General features: G+C 40.9%; 1 protein-coding gene across 1 annotated transcript; it reads left to right on the plus strand.

Moving 5' to 3' along the window:
* The first annotated feature begins 2,898 nt into the window (after positions 1 to 2,898).
* On the plus strand, positions 2,899 to 7,400 carry LOC146621115 (aquaporin-3-like). Its single transcript, XM_085368142.1, has 6 exons — positions 2,899 to 3,006; positions 6,138 to 6,264; positions 6,417 to 6,554; positions 6,650 to 6,765; positions 6,872 to 7,089; positions 7,196 to 7,400. Exons 1-6 carry the CDS (start codon positions 2,899 to 2,901, stop codon positions 7,398 to 7,400), a joined length of 912 nt encoding a protein of 303 aa, XP_085224268.1.
* The last annotated feature ends 14,924 nt before the right edge of the window (positions 7,401 to 22,324 follow it).

The following is a 22,324-nucleotide window of genomic DNA, read 5'->3' on the forward strand; positions in this document are numbered from 1 at the left end:
CATAATTAATGTAAGTACACAGAATTCTTACGTACACATTAATTCTTTTTAACATTAATCTGTTCTATTCAGAGAAATGTGTAGAATTTAAAAATCTGGAAGTTCTTTTTGTGCCTTTTCTACTAATCCACCCACTACTGATTTCAGTGTAAAAACTTCTCATTTCAGCAAGTTAGCTCATGTTTTACTGTCTTGTTTCTGAACTAAGCTCTTCCAAGAAAAGTTGTTTAAAACCATACGGCTCCAAAACGGCCTTCTAAGTAGGGTTTGAGCTGGGAAATTGAAGTGAAAAGATTTAAAAGTAAAAAAACTAAGCCAAAAACTAACCAACAGTAAGTTATGCTTTTTTAAAGCCTACATCTAACTTTATACAAGATATAATCTGTACGTGTAATTCTTTCTGCGAATAGTTTATCTTGTGCCTTTTTCTAAATTTACAGAAAAGGAGCTTTTATAAAGGTCTTGAACAATAACGCCTGTGCCTGCTTATGACTGTCAGTGGCCACTGACATCTAACCAACCATCCACTAAACACTAGAAAATGGGTATAGTAGACAGTGGTGCCAGACAACCCCGTTCCCCATCCTTTTATTGAAATCTGTGCACTAGCACTTGATAGCACCATTTGTGTCAATTTCAGAGGAACCAGAAATCTTATCTGCACTAGTAACTAATTACATTTTGTCACTAAACTGTTATTACTTTCATATAAATTTAGACCCAGTTGCGCGGCATTTCCACTACACCAAAATGCCGTTACACTTTCGTGGAAGACCCAACAAACCTGTAAAACTAAAAGCTGCTCTTGATTGCACCACAAAGGTTGTGGCATGACAGTTCATTATTAAATGTTGTGCAATACTATTGTGCAGCATCTATGATTTGATGCCTAACTGGAATGACTCAGACTCATGCCAAAAAGTGCTTTTTCAAAATGTTTTTAGGATGTTGACATGATTGTGAGATTTTAAATGTGTAACTTTTCTGTGCAATAAGTACCCGTATACCTATGCACATTTGCCTAGCAGTCCTCAGTTGAATACATACTATACTACTATACACGGATCCATGCTAATACCGGTATAGTTGTGGTCTTAAGTGGAAATAATCTCACACCTCCACTTAAGCCAGACAAATGAGGTATGATGAATGAACAAAAGAATATGCCAGACAAAATAAGGTGACAGACAGAAAGAGAATGATCTGGTACTGGTTGTAAATAGGTGTGAATTACAGATATGTGTGCATGCTCTTACAAATCCAAAATATGAAAACATGACCATTTATCTAAATGGATATTTTAAGATCCAGTATTTGAAGTCTATACAGTTTAGGCTATGCTCGTTTAAAAAAAATGGAGATTGGTTTGTTAAGATGAATACACAGAAAATAGATGGAGAGGCAACTTGTCTGAGGATCTATGTTGCTTGCGAATATTGAGACAAGTGAGATAGATCTGAATTTTCTTGTAAGACTATCTAATCCTCTCTTGCCCAGTTTTAATGAGCTCATATGAATTATAGCTTCAGTTTCCTGTTTTTAGCTGGCAGGTGTGGTCCTCTGCAGCTGTAGCTCATCTACTTTAAAGTTTCTTGTGCATTCACAGATGCTGTTTTGCATATTCTGGTTGTGATGGGTGAAAATTTGAGTTATTTTTCTTTCCTATTAGTTCAAAACAGATTGTTAGTCTCCTCTAACCTCTGGGATCAATGGGACATTTTCACCCAGTGAACTGACACTTGCTGGCCAACTTTCCTTTTCCAGACCATTCTGTGTAAACCCTGGTGATCGTTCTGTTGGAAATCTCAAGACCGGCCGACATGCCATGAATTACCATACCAGATTAAAAGTCACTTAAATAATGTGTTTCTTCCTTATTTTGATGCTTTGTTTGAACTTCGGCAGATCATCTTCAACATGTCTACATGTCTAAATACACTGAGTTGCGATTGTGTGATTATTTACATTAAAGAACAGTTGCAAAGACATCTCTAGTAAAGTGACCAATGAGCATTTGCACAGGGAAACTGACCAACAGTTGTTTATAATCAGCTGAAAAACCTATGACACTTTTGGAAGGTCAGAGAAGAAGCATGATTGGTAAGTTCTTAGCTGTTGAGCTGGCAGCTAAACTATGGTTAAGTTAGAAGATACAACTAAGTTATGTTTTGCTAAACAATTTTTTTATTGATGAGGGAAATATGTTGAGGATTAAATATTATTCGAAATGTCTTGACGTGTGCTTAATCACTGGGTAAGAAAAATCCCAGAAAGTTGATTCCGTTCATCTGCATGTGGCGTTTTCCGTGGGAGAAACGTTTCATCATTCATTGAACTGAATTCTTCAGTCTCAGCTGACTGCATCTTTTCCCAGCCTTGTAAACAGCACAATTGCACAAGCACCGAAACTAGCACTATTGACTAACAACTGGCCATGAGGTCAATCTTAAGTGACTTCAGGAGAAACCTGCACTCCACTGAAATTGAAGAAGTGTGCACCATGTGCAGATAAATGGAATCAACTTTCTTGGATATCATTTGTAAAGTAGGAAAGAAAGTCATTACCTCATGATATAAATGATCCTGCTCTAATTTGGCACCATCTACAAAAGAGGCAAATTATAGCAAAGAACTGTGTTTATGTCCATTGGTGTATATATGCATGAAAGTTGAAGAGAAAGTGCCTCTGTAAGAAAAAAGGTGAAGGACTGTGAATCAAGACACACAGTGGGGCGTGGTACAGAGGGTGGGTACAAGTTCAGGCTTGCCTCTGTCCCAGCCCAGGTCTATGTATGTATTAAGAGCTCGCCTCAGCTTCACAGGCACCCAGGAGACCCTACAAGCTGTGTGTGCGTTTCTGTGTCATTTCTCAAAGTCATCAACCTGTGACAAGAAGACATGGGCAGACAAAAGGAGTATCTGGGTAAACTGTCCCGCTTCTTCCAGATCCGCAACCTGCTGCTTCGTCAAGCCTTAGCAGAGTGTCTTGGCACGCTCATCCTTGTAGTAAGTGTGTGTGTGTGTGTGTGTGTGTAGTTCTGCGTGAGAGAGTAAACATGCACTAACAATTCACTGAGTAATTAATAAATTAATACATGGAAGCACAGTTTTTACTCATGTTTCAAAGGTAACTAACAGAGAACTGAGATAGGATAGGACTGATAGGACCTGGTTAGACTTGGTTAGAGGCAGGTGAGACACGGTATTTATCCAGAGAGGGACTGCTTTTTTTTTGTTTTGTTTTTTAAAGGCTGACATCTGTGTGTATCAACTGATTAGCTGGACAGGAGAATGCAAATGGTCTTTAACAGTCAGATCCTTACCACATTCTTATAAATTACTGTGCCAGTTTTTTCCCCGCATGACGATGCTGCAGGATTTCTTAGTTTTTCCATGATAATCCGATCTCTAATTAGAAATATGACTAAAAAAATGAAACACTGCAATCTCATCAACTCACTGTAAAAAGGAAACTGGCTGGCTCTCTGCTCTTTCTGGCTCTTGGTTAAGTTCATTTAAGATTCTTTTTTTAAAAATACAATAAACAAAGTAAAATTGTAAACAACACATCAACATTAATAAATGATAAAACAAAATAAATGTTTTTTACTATCAGGAATAGGTGGGTCTCTTCTCTCTATTCATTCAGGATGAGGACCAGATGAACGGCCTGATGTGGCTATGTGAAGTCTTAACAGTCATTCGCATAGCCACATCAGGCCCGGAGTGAAAGTCCCAACATTTTATTTGCTTCTGTCGGCTGACACGGCATAAAAACATCTTGACACGAGCTCAAGGCAGTTTACATATAATGCACCTGGACAAGTGCTTAAAGTGGCCTCGGCTGCTTGAGTCGGTGAAGTTGTAGGTTTATAAAAATTCTCCTCAGATATCAGGCATTAGACGTGGCATATTTCAGTGTTAAATTTGGCGCAATTTGCAATAAATCACATAATGCAAACTTTAGTGAATGGTGTTTGTATTACTGATTGGGTATTTATGAAATAAAATATTTATTTTTATGTCATTTCAAAGTAAAAGCCATTTAGAGCATCACACATTATTTAATAAACAGGAGTAATATGGAAGTCCAAATCTCAATGCGCCTGGGTTTGAGCAGTACATAGTGTCACTACTGATGGCACAGGAGAAGGTGTGGTGCAGTTATTCATCAGGGGATACACGTCAGTAATAACATTATTGGGTAGCTGAAACTGGTATTGTGCAAAAGTCAATCAATCATGAAAATGAATCATATCACAGAAATACATTTGCGAACACAATTTTACAGGCATAAATAATATTTTTGCACAGATAAAGTGATTCCCTAAGAGCTGAAATCTTGTCATATCTGAGCATGTGGGCAGTGTATAGGGCTGTTTGATATAACGATATATATTGGATGACGATATAAAAACGTCTATCGTTTCATTTTACACTATTGTTTGTTTCATGGTGTCGCAAAATAAACTGTTTACGGCAATATTTTTTCATCGTTTTTATGGTCACTGTAGTGGCTATATTAATTTCTTAAAGTTCTCTGTTTCTCTTATATTTTATATAACCACACTACGGAAGGACAAGCGCCTGTTTTTATGCGTTGTGGTTAGCAACAACGACGGTAACAGCATTGCGTCCGCTTGTTTATGTTCCACATAAACCTTTCACAATAAAGCTCAAGATCCTGTTGAGACTTTTCAAAATAAACTGAATCACGTGAAAGAGCAGATTTTTTACGGATGAGAATTAAAAAAGAGCCGCCAGGTGCTAAAAAAATAAACCTTAGACTCAAACGTTAGAACAGGCTTTTCCCCGCAGCACGCCGTGTAATAAATACTCACAAAGAAAACGGCGGACTTTACAACTTATGTCTAAAAATGTATAGTTTCATGCATCGGTTAAAACACTCGACTCCAGCTACATGACACGCAGCAGGAAACACTTCCCGCAAGACGAGCTGCCCGAGATTCACCGAATTTACAGAAAATGTTACATTTTTGTGATTTATATCATTATCGGGATAGAATTCTTATATCGGGAAATGAGATTTTGGTCATATCGCACAGCCCTGGCAGTGTATGTTAAATAGAGGACAAAATAAGTGACAGGCCTAAAAATCCGTAGCCGGCACATGAGAAAGGGTCTAAGGCTACGTTCACACTGCAGGTCTTAATGCTCAATTCCGATTTTTTGATCAAATCCGATTTTTTTTTTGTCTGCTCGTTCACACTACAAATAAAATGCGACAGCAAACGCGCTCTAGTGTGAACGCTCAAAGCGGCCCGCATGCGCAAAAGAAGACGTCAAACACAACGCGCTCTGTTTAGACCCAGACCAAACAATATTGTTTGACTGATGGCCCTTAACATAAAGACTTCGGACTTCACATTTCCCAATTTTTGCTTTAAGTTATTTTGTTATTTACATAATAATGTAAATAACCTAATAATGATCCTTATTGCTGTTTAAGAGAGGAGCGGTGCTTCAAAGGATAGTTGCAGATTTCTGTCAGAATCTGCAGATTATGCAGTACAAATAAAATGTTAACGTTTCTCCAACGTTGTCTTCCCAACAGTTTCACTGGACGGCCAGGAAGCGTTCGCGATGTCTTATCGGGCGCTTCTCCGGCGCTGATAATTGGCGTCTGTCTTGTGTCAGTGACGTAAAAGACGGATTTAATGCGACATGACCGTTCAAACAGCAGACACTTTCTAAAACATCAGATATGTATCGGATTCAGTACCACATACGAAAGTGACCCAGATCGGATTTGAAAATATCGGATTTGTGCCGTTCACACTGTCATACCATGATCGTATATGGGTCGCATAGGGTCCAAAAAATCTGATTTGATGCGCTTTCACCTGCAGTGTGAACGTAGCCTAAGTGTAAGGGTGGAAGCGTAGGTAGGCACCGATGTGGATGTCTACAGCCATCTGTAAAATACTGTCCAGGCTCTGTCATGGTTTGGGGCTGCAAGCCTTTGGTTCCTGGGATCTTGTCAAACCTATGATTATATAACTGTCAATATATCAGTATATCAACTGTTTCAACAACAGAAACAACCATAATGTTGTGTACTTTGTTGTGTAACTTACTAGGATCCAGCTGAACTTGCTTTTCTACTCTTTCTTCAGATGTTTGGCTGTGGTGCTGTGGCCCAGCGGGTGTTGAGCGGTGGTTCCCATGGCTTGTTCCTTACTGTCAACTTTGCCTTTGGCTTTGCTGCCATGTTAGGCATCTTGGTCTGTGGCCAAGTGTCAGGTAATCAATCAGATTTATGGAAGTGTATGATATAATCAGCTATGGGTGTGCGTGTGTGTGTTTGTGTGTGTGGCTTTACTTTAGGCAAGGCTGTAATTTTGTGTGATTATGGACTGCACACACTGACATAATGTCAACATCTGCATTTGCAGGCGGCCATCTCAACCCAGCAGTAACTTTTGCCTTGTGTCTGCTTGGAAGAGAGCGCTGGAGAAAGTTTCCCATGTACTTCCTCTTTCAGACAATTGGTGCTTTTTTTGGTTCCGCTATTATTTTTGGCATGTACTATGGTAAGTGAAGACTTCCAGTGGTGAGTCAGAATTATCTTGTTTTTTTTTAAGAAAAAAAAAATCCATGGTACATTTCATTGTTTGTATCCCTCTAGATGCTCTGTTGCTCCGTCCTGGAAGTTTTAATTTTACTAGCATTAACAACACGGCTGGCATATTTTCAACTTACCCTGCGAGGCATCTCACACTTGTCAATGGTTTCTTTGATCAGGTGCTCTTTTGAAACTCAAACATGTATCATACACATAATTTCAACTCTGAAATAATAAATGATATATCCCATTATTCCTTCTTACTTGTACCCCTCCTCAACACAGATTATTGGCACAACAGCGCTCATAGTTTGTGTTCTGGCCATTGTGGATCCTTACAACAACCCTATCCCCCAAGGGCTGGAAGCCTTCACTGTGGGATTTGTGGTTCTTGTCATTGGATTGTCCATGGGCTTTAATTCTGGCTATGCAGTCAATCCTGCCAGAGACTTTGGACCACGTCTTTTCACCTCTATGTCTGGGTGGGGGGGTGCTGTTTTCACGTAAGTAGACAGATTTTATGCATTTTTCCTTCACATTGCCCTTCCACTGCTCTCTGTTTGTTAACCCTTTTTATCTGGCAATAAGTGTGATCCTGTCTGCCCGCAGGGCTAGAGACTGCTGGTTCCTGGTCCCTATTTTTGCCCCATTCCTTGGTTCCATTCTTGGCGTAGTGATTTACCAGTTGATGGTTGGTTTCCACACAGAGGGAGAAGCACGTGACAAGAAACAGGGGACAGTCCAGGAGAACCTCCAACTTGCCAATGTTGCTTCCTCAAACAACTCTAAAGAGGCTACCAAAGAAATTTACTGAGGGTCTTGCAGAAATACAGCTAGTCACTGCATTTGGGAATGCACAGTATAACAGCAGCATGTTTATTTCCTGCCATTTTTCTCAAGCTATCTCTGTCTGTTTGGATTTTTCCCCAGATAGTTATCAGGTCTTGTTACTGTATCGGAGTTTTGAAAAATGACTGTGTAAGTAGAAAAGCAAATTCAGAAACACAGAATTACATTAATTCTTTTATGAGATGATTTTGTATTTGATTCTCTATAAAACTTCAGTTTTTACACTACTTTATGTTTAATGTTTTTTTTTTAAGATAGGTAGTGTATGTATATATATATATATATATATATATATATATATATATATATATATATATATATATTCAGACAGACCTTTCTCTATTAGTTTCTGTGCTTTTTTGTGCTTTTTTTTGCCTATTTCAATGTTAATCTGCTTGAAAATAGTAAAGTATATTTCGTTTAAAGTTCATAACAGCCAGCAACATATTTTAGTGCAGACTGTGTTAGCTGTGTTCTCAGGTGTTGACAGATTGTGGTGAGATTATAATCTGCCACTGCCACCTTTTCTCTGAAACCAGCTAGAGCTGCTATGATTTTAAAACTGAACTTTTTTCCCTGAAAAAATGATTTTAATGTCATTCAACACTATCAAGTACTTTTAATTTCATGTTGAAACAACATTTATGTTCTATGTGCAGAAACATATTCCATATGGTTTTTAATATCTTATATGTGGGTGTATTCACTGAGGTGTACCAGATTGGAGAGTGAATATTTTGTAAGTAGGATAAGGGGAAAAACTTTTGCATTTATAAAATAAAGTTCTGTTTTGTTTTTTTAGTGCTGTTTACTGTTGGTTGTGCAGCTTGACACTGCTTTCTCATGTTTGTCACAAATGGATAAAGGTCACTCTTTCGAGGATGCCAATGTTCACATTTTGGACAGAGAGGACAGATGGTTTGAAAGAGGAGTGAAAGAAGCCATCTATGTCCACTGTGAGCGACCATCTTTGAACAGAGGCGGTGGTTTACGACACCAACTGTCTGCCATCTATAATCCAGTTTTGAGTTCCCTCCCCAGACGCCTTAACGCCCACTCACATCCTGGGCCATCTGACCTCAGGAATTCGCATGATAAGGTGGGGTCAGGTTTCACAATGAGCTCACCCGAAACCCTGGCTGATTGGGACCCACACCCAGTTTCACACCTTGGCTCAGGCGATTAGAGGATCATCAGGGGGTCCTTTTGTCCCTCTGTGGGGGGATACTCCCACTAGGTTTAAATATGGGACTCCCCACCATTTGACCTTAGAACTTAAGAAGCTTCTCGGATGAGAGGTGAAACGTCTTCAAGCAACTTAAAGAAGTCCAGACGCTTTTCTTTGCAAGCTCCTTTGACTGGTACAACTGCGATTACAGGGTGACAGTTTTGAATCAAAATCTGGAAAATAATGTTACTAAAGCTTTGAAATGTAATATGATCTAGTATTACACCCTTTGGATCCCTTTGGACTCGCCCCTACTTGTTAAAGGTGTCACTGAAATTAGGACGGCTGCTGACACCGAGACGCTTAATTTGAACATCGCATCAGATGAAGCTTATCTGCATATGTTTAATGTACCTGCTGTAGCTTTACTGCATATTTTCGCGGTGTAAAACAAAAAACGGTGGATGTGAGCTTTTACAACGTTCGTTTTTCTTCATGTTGGAGCTTGTTGAACCGGTGGCTTGATGAAAGACTTACGCAAGCTTTTTGCCAGTAAAGATTTTAAGGGTGATTACTCGAACAAGAGTTGCCGTTTTGGCCCATTTTGTTTCCACTCACCCACCTCTTTGCCTCTAGCTGTGTGTGTGTGCACGAGCTCATCGTTAAACAATGACATCATCTTCACTGCTGTTGCTGCGACTGGGACTGAGGGCTGCCTGGACCCAGTGATGTCATACTTGTTATTCACACGTGTGCTCCTAGATACGTTTGCACTGCAGATCTATTTTTAGTCAAAAATGTGGGTGACAAGTGAGCGCAAGAGATTCTCGAAAATGTCTTTTCAATCTTGTTTTAATTACAACATTTGTACAAAACAAGTCAGAAAATAAATCAAATGCTTGTAATAGCATATGAATACTCAGTTATTTGCCATCTTTGTTTTTCTTATTCTTTGCCTTTTAAGAATTTGCATTTACTTGCCATTTATCAACAAGATATGTGGATACCCAGTTTTTATCCAAGTGTAAGGGAGAGAAAATGAGGGCAAATCTGTTCTTGCAGAGAAAGTATTCTGGCTGTCAGTGTGATCCAGTGGGCTCGTCCATTTACTTTCAACAGGTCTTAGCATGCTAAGGCCTGTTGAAAGTAGCATGTCACCCTGCATGCTTAGCATGCTAAGGCCTGTTGAAAGTAAATGGACGAACCCACTGGATCACACTGACAGCCAGAATACTTTCAGAACAGATTTGCCCTCATTTTCTCGCCTGCAGGTCACCCTGCATGCTTAGCATGCTAAGGCCTGTTGAAAGTAAATGGACGAACCCACTGGATCACACTGACAGCCACCCTGCAAGTGCACCTGTATCTCGTCCAAACATGCAGGGTCACCCTGCATGTTTGGACGAGATTACCCTGGAAAGTCCCTCTTAAACACGAATACAGTTTTCTGTCCACCAAAGCTGTTCGTACCATGTCATTTTTTCCCTCTTTCATGCTTAATGCTTAGCATGCAGGTCACCGTCACCCTGCATGCAGGTCACCCTTGCATGCACCCGTGCATGCTAAGCATGCTTAGCATGCGGACCTGCAGGTCACCCTGCATGCTTATAAAAATATAAAAATATTTATATTAACAATGGATTACATTACAATAAAGAAATGGAAATGTGTCTATCTGCACTTCCCTTTCAGTGTCAATTCCCATTATATGAAGCAATTGGAGAAACAGGTTTAAACACACTTCACTCCCTGTTTAGCACTAAATGGGAACATGAAAAGGTTACAGTTAGTTGGCCAACATATTCAAGTATTTACCAACTTGAATGATATTAGTACCTAGGATGAGGTAGATCCCAACCTGATTCCAGACAGGATGCTAAACTAATAATTGAAGAACATGAAATAAATGCTTCAAATTTCAGCAAAGGTACTGTAGTAAAACTGAAAAACAGTGTATTAGAATGAATAACAACTAATACAAGTGCAATAGGTCTTATCTATTCTAGTACATACAGCACTTTTTGCACTTTTTAAACTGTTTAAGTTTAGTGGCAGCAGGATATACGTGACTTGAAAAAACCACATGGTCCTTTAAAACTGTGATACAAACAGCACTTACCAACATTGTGACTGTGCACACATGCTTTCCATCATAAAGTGGCTCGCTAGTTATAGTTTGCGTCCAGGTGGATTCAATAAAACCGTTATATGCATAAACTGTATTTGTTATGCAACTGCATGAGAATTCATTTGGTTCATATTTCATAGGCATGTACACATACAAATTAGTGTTGCTGTATAGACCATGCTGCTATTTTCTTTTTTCCAGAAAAGACTGTGTTGCCCTTAAGGCGTTTCTCTGAATAAATAGGTTCATAAATTTGAAATAAATAATTCTAAAAAGATTTGCCATTAAAAAATTAATATGTGTTGTTAAAATGAATAATTCATGTTGTATATACGTTTTAGTTAAAAGGAAAATATCGCTAAAATGTATTTCCTGTTCTGGCGGGGCACTTCCGGTTCCGGTCAAGCACTTCCGGTTTTGGTCAAGCGCTCGGTTTTGCTGAGAAACAGGCTCTTCATGTTAAAGGCAGTATGGAGATGTAATCAAATGCCATCTACTCCGAATTATCAGGCCGGAACGCCGTAAGTTACTTTATATGACAGTTTGTACAGATAACTTTGGATATTAATGTGTATTTGCTAACATGAATGTTTTAGTGAGAGTAATGCACTTTATTGATGTAAACATGCTTCTGCCTGTTGAGATGGAGTTTATTTTCTGTCATTTCAGTTTTTCACCACATGTTCATGGAGACAATTAAACAAGCTGCAACTAAACTCCAGGGTCTTCATTTGTGGTTTAACTCGGTGTCACCAACATCCTCGTTGAAAACACTATAGTGAAAAAGGCGGCTACTGGTGATTCATCACGGTCAAAATGGCATCCAGTAACAAGTCTGCACGCAGTTTAAGGACCAGCCGCTCATCTGGATCAGCAGTAAGCGCTGCCCATGCTCGAGCTAAAGCAGAGGCTGCCAAGGTGAGAGCATGCTATGCAACAAAAGAAGCACAGTTGAAGGTTGAAAAAGCTCAAAGCGAACTGGAAAAGGCAAAAATAGATGCAGAATTAGAAGTGTTAACATTACAGAGGGAAGCTGATGCTGCTGTAGCTGAAGCAGAAGTGCTAGAGGAAGCTGAAGCTATACAAGAAGAACCTGAGAGTAGAAAATCTCCATCAGAAAGCGTAAAATTAGAACGTACAAATGAATATGTACGATCTCAAATGGAGACCAAGCTATCTCCCAGTCCACAAAAATTACCAACCACTTCTTGCCCCCAAGCAAGTTCACCCAACACATTTGTAACGTGGCATCCCTCTGAAGAAGGCAATTTAGAGCCACAACCCATCAACTTTGAAACAAGACTTACCAAAGATAATATTGCTGCTCTAAATAAGCCCAGCCAGCTGAAAGGTGAAACAAAACCTAAAGTGGAGAAACAAAATACCTCTCTCAACCCATGCGGCTCACCATTCGTACCTCAGCATAACTATAACACCACGGCCAGCATTTTAAATCCAGCAGAGCCCTTTGCCCAATACATGGCACGTCGAGATTTAATAATCTCAGGCCTTTACCAGTTCGACGATAGGCCAGAGAACTACAGAGCATGGTGCTCTTCATTTACCAGTGCAACAGCTGAAGTCCAACTCACCCCCATTCAAGAGCTAGATCTCATGACAAAGTGTTTAGGGAGAGAGTCAAGTGATCAGGTGAAACGCATACGTTCAGTATATGTCAACAACCCCACATTAGCTCTATGCAAAGCATGGGAAAGACTGAAGGAATGTTATGCAGCATCAGAAATAATCGAAAGGTCACTTTTCCAACGGTTGGACAGTTTCCCCAAAATAACAGTCAAAGATCATGTCAAGCTTCGTGAACTAGGAGATTTACTGCAAGAGATTCAAGGCGCTAAGGAAGACGGCCATCTGCCTGGTCTACTCTATCTGGACACTTCTCGTGGAATCAGCCCAATCGTAGACAAACTCCCATATGGACTTCAGGAGAGGTGGATGTCACACGGCTCTCAATATAAAGAGAACAACCAAGGCTGTTTCCCACCTTTTGAGTACTTCTGTGAATTCATATGTAAAGAGGCAAAGAAACGCAATGATCCAAGTTTCCAACAGCAAAACTTAAAACCAGAAAAACCTTTTGCAAAAAACTTAAATTCCAGCAAGCCAATTACTGTACACAAAACCTATATTTCTCCCCCTAACAAGGACTTTAACCGGAACTGCCCACTACATAACAAGCCACACCCACTCAAAAGATGCAGAACATTTAGGAATAAAGCACTGGACGAAAGGAAGGCCTTCCTCAAAGAGAAATGATTGTGCTTCAGATGCTGTTCTTCAGATACTCATCTTGCGAAGGAATGCAAATCTTCAGTAAAGTGTTCTGAATGTGACAGCACAAGTCACGATGCAGCCATGCATCCCGGTCCTCCACCACAGACCAACAAGGCTCCACCTCCGGCACAAGAGAATGGCGGGGAGAGAGAAAACAGTCATGACATGGTTGATGTCACAACAAGCTGCACAGACGTGTGCGGTCCAGGTCAGTGGGGACGTTCATGTTCCAAGATATGTCTCACATGGGTGTACCCTAAAGGTGACAAAGACAGAGCTGTTAAGGCATATGTAATACTAGACGATCAGAGCAATCGTTCTTTAGCCAAGCCTGAGTTCTTCGAACTTTTTGACATTAAAAGTGAACCTTTCTCCTACAATCTTAGAACATGCTCTGGTGTTGTAGAAACATGGGGTAAAATAGCTGAAGGCTTCCATATCGAGTCACTGGATAGGTCAGTGGTGATCCCTCTACCATCGCTCATAGAGTGTCAGGACATCCCTAACAATAGGAATGAAATCCCAACTCCCAGCGCAGTGCTACACCAGCCGCACCTCCGTACCATAGCAAAGTACATCCCAGAGCTAGACCCTAAAGCCGAAATACTCCTGCTACTAGGGAGAGACATTTTACAGGCACACAAGGTCAGGCAGAGAATTAACGGCCCCCATAATGCCCCCTTCGCCCAGCGCCTAGACCTAGGGTGGGTTGTAGTTGGGGAGGTCTGTCTGGGTAATGTCCATAGGCCTACAGTCAGCACCCTGAAGACAGTCGTTCTGGAAAATGGCCGCCCTACAGTTTTCAAACCATGCAGTAGCCTCCTGCAACTCAAAGAAATGCCACACACAAACAGGCCAGGTAAAGCGCCCGAACAAACTCTGGGTCAAACAGTTTTTAACCGGACAGATAACGACAACAAACCAGCTCACTCAATACAGGACACTCTCTTTCTAAAAATGATGGACAATACTATGTACAGAGACGTGGACAACAGTTGGGTCGCCCCACTTCCATTTAAGGAACCCCGCCAGCAATTACCAAACAACAGACAGCAGGCAGCCACGAGGTTCTCCTCCTTAAAACGCACCCTTAATAGGAAACCTGAAATGCGGGAGCATTATGTGGCCTTCATGGAAAAAATCCTCTCCAATGGTCACACTGAGGTGGCCCCCCACTGGAAAAGGGAGAAGAGTGTTGGTATCTTCCAACATTTGGAGTCTACCACCCCCAAAAACCCAATCAGATCAGGGTTGTCTTCGATTCTAGCGCCCAGTACTTGGGTGTCTCTCTTAACAGTGTCCTCCTTACTGGCCCTGATTTAAACAACACACTTGTCGGAGTTCTTCTCCGCTTCCGGACAGAAAGTGTTGCAATCATGGCAGATATACAGCAAATGTTTCACTGTTTTATGGTACGCGAAGACCACCGCAACTTCCTCCGTTTTCTGTGGCATAGGGACAACAACCCAAACAACGAAGTTGTCGAGTACCGGATGAAAGTCCACGTGTTTGGCAACTCAACATCCCCCGCTGTTGCCATTTATGGACTACGCAAGGCCATCAGAGCAGGTTCGAAAGACTATGGTGCAGATACAGTAAAGTTCGTGGAGAGGCACTTTTACGTAGATGACGGCTTGATCTCTGTCCCCTCTCCTGCTGAGGCTATAGACTTGCTTCAAAGAACACAAGCCTCACTCGCTGAATCCAACCTACACCTGCATAAGTTCGTTTCCAACTCTCAGGCAGTTATGCAGGCCTTCTGCCCAGAAGATTGTGCTCCTGTCATTAAAAACTTAGATTTAAGTGGTGAAGAGACACAATCCCAGCGAAGCCTTGGACTCATTTGGGAAATAACAAGAGACACATTCACTTACTCAGTGGCCACCTCAAGCAAGCCATTCACTCGCCGTGGCGTATTGTCCTCTGTCAATAGCGTCTTCGATCCCCTGGGCCTATTGGCACCCATTACAATCCAAGGAAGGGCCCTACTCAGAGAGCTTACTTCAGAATGTTCAGATTGGGACGTACCCCTTCCAGAGGACAAACGAAGCAGATGGGAAACATGGAGAAATTCCCTTCAGGATCTAAGAGAACTACATGTTCCCAGAACCTACACATCCACCTCACTAAGTCGAGCAAAGCGAAAGGAACTGTGTTTGTTCTCAGATGCATCTACTAAGGCCATAGGAGCTGTGGCCTACTTAAAGGCAGTTCAAACAGATGAGAAGGTCGAGGTTGGGTTCATAATGGGCAAAGCAAAACTAGCCCCCCTGTCAGAACCTACAATACCAAGACTTGAACTATGTGCAGCCGTCTTGGCAGCAGAAATGGCTGACCTCATCCAAGATGAGTTAGACTTAGACTTTGATGCAGTGCATTTCTATACGGACAGTAAAGTAGTGCTTGGCTACATCTGTAATGAGTCAAAAAGGTTTTACACATACGTTCACAACAGAGTACAGCGCATTCGCCAGTCATCAAAGCCAGAACAGTGGCATTATGTGCGCACAGAGGAAAATCCAGCAGACCATGCGTCTAGGTCACTGTCGGCATTCCAACTAAAAAAGTCCACCTGGTTCACCGGACCACCCTTCATCCACCGTCCTGCCGCAGAGACAACACAACTGAGTGGAAGGTTTGACCTGATTGAACCAGATAAAGACTCAGAAATTAGACCAGAAGTAAAAACTTACGTCACTCACCTCCAAGTACTCATCTGTAAGCGTTTTGAGCACTTTTCTACTTTTCAGTCTTTAGTCAGAGCCATAGCAAATCTTATCCACATTGCAAAGTCCTTCAATGGGACTAATCCAAACAAAAAATGCAAAGGCTGGCACAAATGTCATCTGCCTCAAACTCCAGAGGAGATTGCTCAAGCAAAAACTGTCATCTTCAAAGAGACACAGAAGGCATACTTTGAGAAGGAACTTTCTGCCCTTGATGCTGGCAAGCCAATCTCAAAACAGAGCCCCCTCAAGAAGCTCAGCCCAATGTTACAGGACAGTCTCATTTCTGTTGGAGGCCGACTCAAACACGCAGAAATTGAGAGTGTTGAAAAGAGCCCAGTAATTCTTCCAAAAAAACAGTCACATCTCCCTTCTGCTCACTCGCCATTATCACGAGCTAACAAGGCACCAAGGTCGTCATCTGACGGAAGGAGCAATCAGAGCTGCTGGGCTGTGGGTTTTAGGCGGCAAAAAACTAGTCAATTCAGTAATCCACAAATGTTTAACCTGCCGCAAACTACGTGGAAAACAAGAACAACAACTCATGGCGGACCTACCACCTGAACGCCTAAAAACTTGTCCTCCTTTCACCTACGTCGGGCTTGATGTCTTTGGACCGTGGTCCATAACAACCAGGCGTACCAGGGGCGGAGTAGCTGAAAGTAAGCGGTGGGCCATCATGTTTACCTGCATGAGTTCGAGAGCTGTGCATATTGAGGTAATCGAATCTCTGGACACATCCAGCTGCATAAACGCCCTCCGCCGCTTCTTCGCCCTGAGAGGCCCCGCCAAACAGCTGCTATCTGACCGTGGCACCAATTTTATTAGCACTTCAAAGGAACTTGGAATGGATAAATCACTCCAACAGTGCCTAACTGTCCAAGGCTGCAGTTGGGAGTTTAATCCACCACACGCATCCCACATGGGAGGCTCTTGGGAGCGCATGATCGGAGTCGCCCGCAGAATCCTGGACTCCATGCTACTACAAAATAAGGTTCAACTGACTCACGACGTGTTATGCACACTCATGGCTGAGGTTACAGCCATAATAAATGCAAGGCCGCTCGTCCCAGTATCCTCTGATCCAGAGAACCCCTTCGTCCTATCCCCTTCAATGCTCCTTACGCAGAAATCTTGCCTCCTATCCCCACCTGGAGACTTTTCGGATAAAGACCTCTACAACAAACAATGGAGACGGGTCCAAGCCCTTTCCAACCAGTTCTGGACACGCTGGAGGCGAGAGTATCTACCCACATTGCAGCAAAGGCAGAAATGGACCGGGTCGCGCAGAAACCTCCAAGTTGGTGACCTGGTTCTGCTCAAGGACAAGCAGGTTGCACGAAACAGCTGGCCCATGGCCAGGGTCACTGCCACATTCCCAAGCAAGGACGATCGAGTAAGGAAAATTGAGGTAAAGATATGTACTGAAGGGTGCATAAAGACATTTTTGCGACCAGTTACAGAAGTTATCCTCCTCATGCCAAAGGACTGAATGCATAATGTTCGTTTAGCATAGTGGCCTCGAGAGGCCAGGCGGGGAGTGTGTTGCCCTTAAGGCGTTTCTCTGAATAAATAGGTTCATAAATTTGAAATAAATAATTCTAAAAAGATTTGCCATTAAAAAATTAATATGTGTTGTTAAAATGAATAATTCATGTTGTATATACGTTTTAGTTAAAAGGAAAATATCGCTAAAATGTATTTCCTGTTCTGGCGGGGCACTTCCGGTTCCGGTCAAGCACTTCCGGTTTTGGTCAAGCGCTCGGTTTTGCTGAGAAACAGGCTCTTCATGTTAAAGGCAGTATGGAGATGTAATCAAATGCCATCTACTCCGAATTATCAGGCCGGAACGCCGTAAGTTACTTTATATGACAGTTTGTACAGATAACTTTGGATATTAATGTGTATTTGCTAACATGAATGTTTTAGTGAGAGTAATGCACTTTATTGATGTAAACATGCTTCTGCCTGTTGAGATGGAGTTTATTTTCTGTCATTTCAGTTTTTCACCACATGTTCATGGAGACAATTAAACAAGCTGCAACTAAACTCCAGGGTCTTCATTTGTGGTTTAACTCGGTGTCACCAACATCCTCGTTGAAAACACTATAAAGACCATGCTGCTATTTTCTTTTTTCCACTTCTGTATAATAGGTGTTTAATACCTGGAACCTGAGGGGACATGATGTTATAAATATGAAACTTTAAACATGCCCCGACTGAAAGTTTCTTTTGTTTTTATTATGAGAGAGCACACTCCTGAGAGTCTGTCGCTACATGCAGCATCGGTTAGATAACAAAGCATGTGCGTCTCTGCTTGTTAAGTGGTGGAACAGAAACAAAAAAAACCATTTACTTTCTGCATTTTTTTTGGGTGGGCTGAGCCCATTCCTTTACACAGATTCCTAAAAGCTTGATCTGGTTTGCTTAATCCATCATTAATACAAGCTTCAACAATGTACTCGGGGTGGTGCACAACTGATAGAAAGTAGGAATAGCCCAGTTGTCAAACACACCCTCCCAACTGTGCAGCTTACATATGCTATGTTGCTGAGGGCAGAAAGATTATTATTTAATAATCGTATATAAGTATATATGAGTCATAATTCTACCTAGTGATTCACAGCTCAACTTTATTCATGCAGTATACATTTTTTAATGAACTGAGTTTTAGCTGTAAATATTTCTCAGTTATTTCAGACTCCACTGCCTTTACTAAAAAGTTTTGATGGGAAGACATGCTGGGAAGATGGAAAATCCATGAAAACTCGTTGATGTCAACTACAGAACAATATATTTTTCAACAAGTGTCTTATCGAGTATTTCAATAGGGGCATTTAAATGATGTTGTGCAAAGTAAAATTATAGCACTGCAAATGGGGAAGGAGAGCAGAGAATAACATCGGGACTTTTGATATTAGCTAAAGGCCTGAAAGACGAAGTTCTGATGGTGAGGAGTTTGTGCTTTTAAAAAGACTTAAACCTTATTATCAGTTATGTTTAAAATGTGTAATCATATGTAATATGAGTGCATGAAAAAGCTGGACCACTGGAAATGATTGATAAATAATTAATTCTATAAATGAATGTTCTTGTTTTGTACAGTGGCCCTGTCTACTCAGTTTGTGAGGACCCGTGGTTATTGGGGTTCTCTCTCTCTTTTTCCATGCTTATAGACATACAAGCTCAAACAGTTCTCAGCTAATATGAGATTATAGCTTAAGTTCAAATAAATGTGTGCAGTTGCTGTCCATGGTGCTGATCAAAAGCTGAAATGGTGTTACTGACATTTCTTATTCTGTGCGTGTGTGTGTGTGTGTGTGTGTGTGTGTGTGTGTGTGTGTGTGTGTGTGCTCCTCCTACACACACTCACTCACACACACACAGAGTGTTTGCTTTAGTACTATGTTGTGTTAAGGTTCTAAAAATTTTTTGCCCCAGGGTATATCGCAACGCTGTTAGCAAAAGGGAGTGATAGAGTCCTTTATTTAACATACGTACCAGTTAATGTATGTTGATGTTTGTCTATGTAAGGGACTTGAATGAACAATTAGTGTAAAGTTTTTACCTCTTTCAGTATAAATACATTTACTTTTCCACCAGTAGATGGCAACAGGTGTATAGAAAACAAAGCAAAGTTTTTTTTTGTGTTTGTAGAGAAGGTTCAGCAATGTTTTAATTTAAAGTGTCTGAGTGTTTTTGAGAGAAATCTCATGGGATTTAATATATATGTGGTGTGGAATAAATGATGCATTCCATGCATGTACTAATTGGCTGAAGGTTTGGAGGCTTTTACTAAGCTTTATGTATCTGGTCCTGTGAAAACATCAAAGTGCCTTATTAATTTTCAGTGTGTTTAGAAAGCACTTTTAAAATGACATAGAGTGATAAGTGTGTGGTTTAACTTTGACCCAGTGTTTTGTGTTTTTGGACATTTGTGATCTTATTAATGAATTGTTTCGGCTTTGAGCAATTGACTTGTTTGTAGATTCTATTAATTATCTTTGCTTTCTTTGTCTTATTACATTTTTTTCATTTCCTGTTAATCCTCTACTATGTTATTTGAGATTTCCAGTAAAAAAAAAAACAGGTTGACCAAAGTTCTTGTTCCCTTAGTCTTGTCTCTGTACTTCTTCCATTAGTATCTTCTGTCATGGTTTTGGGACATTTGAACCAGCATTTCAGAGTTTTCTTCTGTTTTTGTTGATTGTTATGTATTATTATTTAAGGTTCATTAGTTAGTCTTGAGTTTATTCTATGTTCTGAGTTCCTTGTATCCACTGTTTAGTTTCTTGTCTGTTAGAGTCCCCTTGTATCTTGGTGTCTCCTCTGTGCTGTCAGAATATGTCTGTCGTGTCATCTGTGTTTACGTCTCTTGCTTCCTCGTTCTCGGACCCCAGTCATGCCTTTCTGCTTCCCTCCTTGTTTGTCCTGTTTGTCATGTGTATTCATCTATGTCTCCCCAGCCCGTAATGTCACTCTTCTTACTTGTCCCTCTCTGTTTCTCTCTCCCCCTTTTCCTTTTTCTTCTGTGATTTCCATCTTTCCCTTTTTTTGTCTCCTTCCTTTGTTTTCCTAGTCAATCCTGTTCTCATGTGCTTTCCTCCTTCCTTCCTTGCCATGTGTCTAACAGTGTATTTTAGTTTGAGTCGTGGTGTTTCCAGTTTTATTTTGACAGTCTCTTCTCTTGTGTTCCCGTTTTGCTTCCCCTATGTCCTTGTTTCTATTCGTTCCAGCTGTGTTTCCATGTGTTTCCACTCCCCTCGTCACCCCTCTATGTATTTAGTGTGTGCGTTTTCTATTATTCATGTTGGGTTGCCTGTTTACCTTGTATCATGTTCCAGGTATTCGTGGCTCTCAGGTACAGGTTTTCATTTCTAGTTTTAGTTTACCCAGTTTAGGTGATTGCTTTGCCTTGGACGGCCTTTGCCCTTTGTTTTGTATTTTTTCACCAGCCTTATTAAATGGCTCACCTTCCGTTAAAATTAAATTTTGTTCCATGTGTCTGCTTTTACGCTCCATCCCTCTAACTCCACACAGTCTGCAGCGTCAGACTGTGACATCTCCAATGATAAGTCTGCCATATTATGTCTCCATTCTTGTTTACCTTCACTCTCCCCAGCCCATCTTGTGTTTCTCTCTCTGTGTCTGTCTCTTGGCTCTTTCTGCCATGTGTTCATTTTTCTCTTCCTGCATCAAGTCGGTGTCTAGAGTCCGGGTCTCGATTGTCCATTCTTCCTTTGTGTTTCCTGATCTTAGCGTTATTCTCATTTTGGGTTCCAGTGAGTTTGTGTTTGTAATTTTCCTTTTGTATTTATGTTTTGTTTATTTCCACCTCCTAGTCTCCAGCCACATAAAGGCTCACTTTCAGTTTACCTGCATGTCTGTGTTTAGGTTCTCACACTCAACTTCATGAAACTTGACACCATGTGTGTGAGTGATAGACATAATTTTAAAAAGCCTTTACAGAGAAATATTTTGGAGCACTCAAAGTTGTACCATGTGAATAAAATCTATTTGAAATTCGTGCTTTTATGCTTTGCACATCATCTGACTAACTTTGACATGTTTATGGGTATGCATTCTTTTTAATCTAAAACCTTCCCTGTAACATAAAACAAAAGTTACTGGTGGGTTAGTTTACAACGGTTACTCTCTGTTTAGTGATGCAATAGCAACACTAAACAGAGAGTAACTTTTGCACAGAGTGGTTGGAAACTGCATGAAGCCACAAACACAGAAAGAGGTCAACTGTAAAAATAAAAATTACGTGTAAGACATCAGGTAGTACATCCGGTTGGCAAATGTTTATTTTCTCTGAGTTGTTTTGTCTGCATAGACTTTGTTTTTGATCCCAAGCAATGGTGAATTCCCTTAATCTGCAGAATTCATGGGTCCTCTTCTTGTAACTCCACATTCAGGCATTACCCAGATAGATACTCAGTTCAAAGTCCAAAGTGATAATGAAAGCCACCAAGATATCTGTAAGGGCCACTCATTTAGTTGGGAATTGAGAACTAATAGAAAAAAAAGTTCCCAGTGGTTCAGTTCCTTAACCTATTGATACCATTTAATGGTTCTTGCACTTCAGCTATAATCTGCTGCTTTCAGTTTGAGGAGGAAAAATAGCACAATGTAGAGTGTGGATATGGGCATTAATTTGCATGGCACAAAAGGACAAGATAAATGGAAAAGTGGAAAACTGAAACAATGACATTATGCTGCTAAAACAACTTTGATTCCTTGCAAAGACAGCATGCTAACACTTAGCTAACCAAGAACCCAGAGAGAAACCCGAGTAAACAGCGAGCCTTGCAGCCAGAACCTTAGCTTCAATAGGTAGTAAGCTGCAGGCTGCAACCTCCATTACAAATGACAAGATGGAGCGGCCTTTTCCAGACACCTGACCGCTTACTGACCGCTCCGCTCAGATTAGGCACCTTTTTAGTTGTTTACTTATTTATTGCTTTGTTTACTTCTTAAAATCTTCCAGTTTTATAGTCTACTACAGCAGCTCACTCAACATCGATAACAAGGTTGCAGATGTAATCTTGGACATTTGGACACACTGGCGT

Source organism: Diplotaxodon limnothrissa, linkage group LG12 (assembly GCF_057381915.1).
Source record: "Diplotaxodon limnothrissa isolate DT_005_m linkage group LG12, D_limnothrissa_male_GT1.1, whole genome shotgun sequence".
NCBI classification, from domain to species: Eukaryota; Metazoa; Chordata; class Actinopteri; order Cichliformes; family Cichlidae; genus Diplotaxodon; species Diplotaxodon limnothrissa.

What these genes read in the sequence shown, in the direction of transcription:
- LOC146621115 (XM_085368142.1), top strand. Translation starts at nt 2,899, where the DNA reads ATGGGCAGACAAAAGGAGTATCTGGGTAAACTGTCCCGCTTCTTCCAG. An exon ending in GGTCTGTGGCCAAGTGTCAG is followed by an intron (nt 6,265 to 6,416) that starts GTAATCAATCAG and finishes CTGCATTTGCAG; the next exon opens with GCGGCCATCTCAACCCAGCA. An exon ending in TATTTTTGGCATGTACTATG is followed by an intron (nt 6,555 to 6,649) that starts GTAAGTGAAGAC and finishes GTATCCCTCTAG; the next exon opens with ATGCTCTGTTGCTCCGTCCT.